The 5,224-nt window shown below is 37.3% G+C and overlaps 1 protein-coding gene across 1 annotated transcript; it reads left to right on the top strand.

Moving 5' to 3' along the window:
* On the top strand, window positions 1-917 carry LOC147870021 (uncharacterized). Its single transcript, XM_087336025.1, has one exon. The coding sequence runs from the start codon at window positions 44-46 to the stop codon at window positions 554-556; it is 513 nt and encodes a 170-aa protein (XP_087192151.1). The 5' UTR covers window positions 1-43; the 3' UTR covers window positions 557-917.
* The last annotated feature ends 4,307 nt before the right edge of the window (window positions 918-5,224 follow it).

Raw genomic sequence — 5,224 nt, 5'->3', positions numbered from 1 at the left:
GCGCTAGCCCTTCCATCTGCCTTGTCATCTCTGAGCTCTGGCTATGGCGCAGTTCTGCAGGCGAAAAGGCCTTTGCATCTTCTCTACATATCGCACGCTTCTGACGAACTGCACTCGAACCACTTCTTCGTCATTTTCTTCTTCTTCTCTCATTCCATCCCCTCACGCCCGTATAACCTCTTCACAGGTCAATCTTGCAGCACGGTTTCCATGGATCTCGACGAAGAGGGAATTCCAATCTTCAGAGGCGATGGCTGCCTCGCACGTCTTCTCGCGTAGCAGAAGTTACTCTACTGCTGCGACTAGTACGGCTGATTCTGATTATCCTCCTCCTACGCCTCCACAGGAATTCTCAGGTTCGGATGTGGCTGAAGAATCATTTGAAGGAGCAGATCTGAACATTGCAGACGATGCAGAAGCTATGAACGACCCAAGCATGTATAATGTCGATGGAAACTATGGAGATGCTGAAGAAGAAGAAGGTGAGTATGAAGAAGAGGAACCTGCTCCCGATCCTGAAGCAGAAGCGCTCTTCAGCCCTGCAGAAGAAGACTAAACTTTTGCTTGCTTCCACTATAGCCACATCATCATTAGGCAGTGATATATTAATAGTGTTAAGGTTAGATACTCTCTTCCTTCTATCATATATCTGCTTTTATCAGAAAATGATTTTTTGGTCTATTTTGATGGGATCATTATGCAATATTAAGATGCGTTCCATTAGGCTAGTTTTACATGACAATATATAATGCAAGGGTAAAAGAGTTATTGCTGTTGAAAGACTCTATGGATCATCCTTGTTTAGATTGGTTGTGCATTTGAAATTAGAGAGGGGAAAGGTGGTCTAGGTTGTGAATCACTCCATTGTAATGGGCTGCTTTCTTAATGATGATTAACAAGTGTGAATTGGTTTAATATATTTTGAATGATGATTGTAACTAGCGTGAGGGGACTTGTGATTTTGAATGATGTTGACTAGCCTGTATTTGGTTAGAATCGTTTTTTTTAACATTGAAGTAGTGATTATTGATTCTTATATCATGAACGATGTCCATCAAATGAATTGATTTAACCCATGTGCTATGTGCTATTTAATGATTAGCATTTGATGATTAGCAGCTATGTGCTATTTAACGTCACGTAAGCAGTGGTCACTTTTGTATAGCGGTTAATGTTTCTCATATGATTATTATCGAGCATGTTAGTGAGTATTTCCTAAGTATCTTTTACCATTTGTGTATTGATTGTTGTATCTGAATTTTTATTAGCAAGTGCGGATTTGATTAACTTGCATCTGTAAGGTAGTGAGGAAGCATGTGATCATTTTATATGTTTTGGTGGTGCACAGGAAGTGTATTCAATTGCATCTCTCGTCGATCAATAGCGAGTATATATATTTTGTATGGTTTCAAAGATGAATAGCAATCACATGCACGTTTGTGTGTCGGTGATGATTAAAGCTCATGTGCACATTAGTTTGTCTTGATGATGATTACCATTGGTGGGTGTGTTTGTGTCTTTTGGATTTTTGTGATAATGAATTGAAATCCTGTAGTTGTATGGTGATAATGATTAACCATGACATACTCATTTTTATGTTCATTTTATGCTTAGCAATATACTTAAATCTATGTGTGCATTCATCTGTATGAATTTGTGATCACCATCAGTAAGCAATCGTGGTTTCCTTGTTTGTGTGATGAGTGACTATGAACTAATGATGATTAGCTTTCATTAGTATTTGAGCTATGTGAGCCAAAATAGCCACTGCTGTTTCTATTACTAATTGTTCGCTGCTCTCAATGAATAAATGAAGAGGGAAGCAGCTGGAAAGAACCAGATCTTTGCGATGCTGAATTCCATCTCCTTACCACTTTGATAATGTGTAGATAAAATACTAATAATTTGTTAAGTCTCTTCCCTCCTATTTCCGTAATAATGGAAAGAGTGTATTCATTAGTATGTCTGAATGATGATTAGCAATATATTTATGATGACTACTAGCAATTGCATATTCATTAGTATGTCTAATTGATCCCCAGCCATATGCTACAGAGGATTGTCAAGGGTGCATTCATTAGTAATCCTTACTATTGATTGTAAGCAATATATCAATTATCATTAACTTCTGTATTTTATTGATTGTAAGCAGCAATGCATTAATGATGATTAATAACTCTGCATTCATTAGTATATGCCTTGTTGCTGGTTAAGGAGTGTATCTTTATTATTATATCTCAGTGATTTTTGACGCTTAATATGCATTAGATGTGGATTGTCAAGCTGATGTTTATGGGTATTCTATTGGGTAGTAGCTTTCTGTAGAGTATAACCCTCATTCTTCATGTGTGGCTTTGCTTTACTCTGTTGTAATGCATCCATCATCTTGCAAAACTTTTGTCTGCTTAGTATTGCATATCAGATTGTGTATTATATTGTGTGTAACCATTGAAATTTGACACCTACTCTCACTCTGATGAATTGCGCTTGTGCTGTGATTAATTTGGGAAGGTCGTTATTGTTAATTGATAGCATGTAGAGTATCCTCATCTGGTTTATGAACCTAATTATTTGATCAATTGATTATCATGATGTTATTGTTGATTAATTGCATTGCAGATACTGTATTGAATTGATGCTTTCTAGTTTAAGTGTGACATCATATACTATTTGATTGTTTTGTGCAAGTATTTCATTCTCAAAATCTTTATTTACTATTGCGAGCTGCAAAAATTATTCTCAAATCGTTTTGGTGATGCTAGACTTTGGGTGCAATCTTTTCAGCAAATTGTAGACTGTACGCCATTGTGAATTACTCGCCACTAGGAATTTGAATAATGTGAAATGACACCAAATGTTTTGGAATTGGTATACTCATGGTTGAGCAATTGTGATGGGTTACAACTTACAACTCAGCAAGAAACCTTAACTTTAATGTGCTTGAACAGCCTTATGCTAATTGTTGGAATTTGTGCAATATCTTGTAATGAACTAAAACAATCTTGTTGAAACTTGTCAACTGTGATGAAATTGAAAAATGGAGGTTTCAAAACAGACCCAAAATATGGTGGGGAGAAGAGAGAATAAGGAAAAGAGAGATTTGATTAATATAACTTAAGCATGATTAAAAAGAAGATTAGTTCCAAGCTTCTTAGAGCTACTATAATTAAGGAGAGAGGGAGGAGAGTTTATAAATCCGGGAATGATAAAAATGAGGATAGTCTCCTCCATATATAGTCCAAGGTTGGCTCTTGGGCTCCCTTGGCATTAGGCCAAGAGGTGTCTTTTGGGCTCCCTTGGGTGTTAGGCCAAGAGGTGGCTTTTGGACTCCTTTGTGGCTGGTCGTTGCTGTTGGGACTGTTGCTTTTGTAGCGGGGTCGGGATTGGGTATTTCCTAAGTCCCAACCCAAAAGTGGAACCCCTTCTTTGGGATTTGGATCCCTTTGCGGGTCCCAACTCGTTATCCTCTTGCCAACCTCAATCATGACTCCTTGCCCCAACTCGTTTTGGGGCTTCTTGAGTCCGTCATGACTCACCTTGGGGCTGGTTATGGGGTGCCTCTTTTTAGGGACACCACATCAACACTGCTTATATGAGTATGGCCCATATAGGCTCCTTTTGCTAGAACCTTCAAGATTTACAAGAAATTAGAAAATCAAAATTTCTACTAGTAAGAGTAGTTGAAACAAACCAAACCATTGCATTGTCTAAGGTTTAGAGCATCATGTAGTACATGTTGAGTTTGAATGTATCATATGTACGAGAAAAGGTCAAACATTAAAAGTGAATAGATTACTTGGAAGGATTATTATGCTTATGCAAATACATGCTAGTGGATTTTAGACAACTTGAAATTATGTAGATACAAATGGTTTATGATTTTGAGTCCATATTTTCATGTATAGAAGTCATAAATGTCAACTTATTTCATGAGAACAATGGCGTCAAGTAGATTAATTAGGGAGAATTCCTACTAAAGAGTATCCTTACTCTAACATTTGTCATTTGCATCGGTCAAACATCACTCTACTTTTCACTATTCTTTATCAAACATTACGAGAAAATATATTTGAGATGATGTTTTGTTGAACAACAAAACCATAAATTTTAGAATAACAAAAACAATTTCAAAGTGCATTGATCCTTAGCAATGGCGTGTCAAAAAGAGTGTCACATGTGCATATGCTTGTGTCAGTGTAACCATTAGGTGTTTATGCCAAGAGATGGATTTATGGGTTAATATAAGTCTAGCCATGCTATGGTTGGAGTCTGGGCACATGGCGCCACTTGGCATTAATGTATTTTCCTAAGATTATAAAATAGGTTGAATGTATTTGTGCAAAGGTTTCCCCATGAAACTTTTTGTTTATCTTTAAACATGTTATTGCTTCAAATATTTCCCTTATTGGTGATCAGGATGCTTTATAAAACATATGTACAAGGTTCAAATTGCATTGTCGAACATATTTACAATCTATTTAAACCCAATTACTCTCTTTTGTTAGACCATGCTTACAACCATTTGTTTTAGAGGCGGTTCACACCTTGCGCCATCGGCAACACAACACTTGACTTCGCTACCTTCGAACTATGCCTCAACCAAGAATGTTTGAATCACATAAGCCACATACACAGCTTGAACTCACACAATTCAAACATATCGATTAATGAGATCTAGGGTCACAAAGGGGTTCAAACTCTTGATGTTCAAAGCACATCGATTGGTTTATCCTCCTGATTGTATACATGTGTGTTTTCATTAGATCATGAGAAAGGATCATAATTGCAAACACTACCCTTATGTTGAAGACATGAATGTTTTTTGTACTTAACATTGGAATACCAATGGAAACCCTCAATGTGAAAGCAAGCAATGGATATGTTGAAGGCCGATAATTTGGTCCCCTTTACCCTATTGCTCTTCTATGTCTTGTCATGGAGCACGTAGAAAAGATTGAAAGTCTGATATTCCCACATGGGGAAAAATACTCTTGAAGATTTGCCCTATTTCTTGGAATGCCCCTAGATTCAATGCATTTGTTTCCAAACTCTAAAGACATCTTTGAGAGATGGACGAATCATCGCCTTTTTCTCAAATTCAATCGATGTTTTTCTTTTCTACCGGGAGAGCAAGGGCCAAAGAACGAGTAAGGAATGGATGTGTGGGTTGGGTTGGAGGGAGGGAGAGAGGGGTATTTGGGGAAATAAAAGAACAGAGCAAGGG

Source organism: Azolla caroliniana, unplaced genomic scaffold (assembly GCF_043228905.1).
Source record: "Azolla caroliniana isolate FFs.n. ecotype wild unplaced genomic scaffold, voAzoCaro1.0.p SCAF_1, whole genome shotgun sequence".
Taxonomy (NCBI): Eukaryota; Viridiplantae; Streptophyta; class Polypodiopsida; order Salviniales; family Salviniaceae; genus Azolla; species Azolla caroliniana.
The sequence above is the reverse complement of the archived record's forward strand: the minus strand, read 5'-3'. Positions and strand labels throughout refer to the sequence as shown.

Coding starts and splice junctions, on each gene's coding strand:
- LOC147870021 (XM_087336025.1), top strand. CDS start 44: ATGGCGCAGTTCTGCAGGCGAAAAGGCCTTTGCATCTTCTCTACATAT.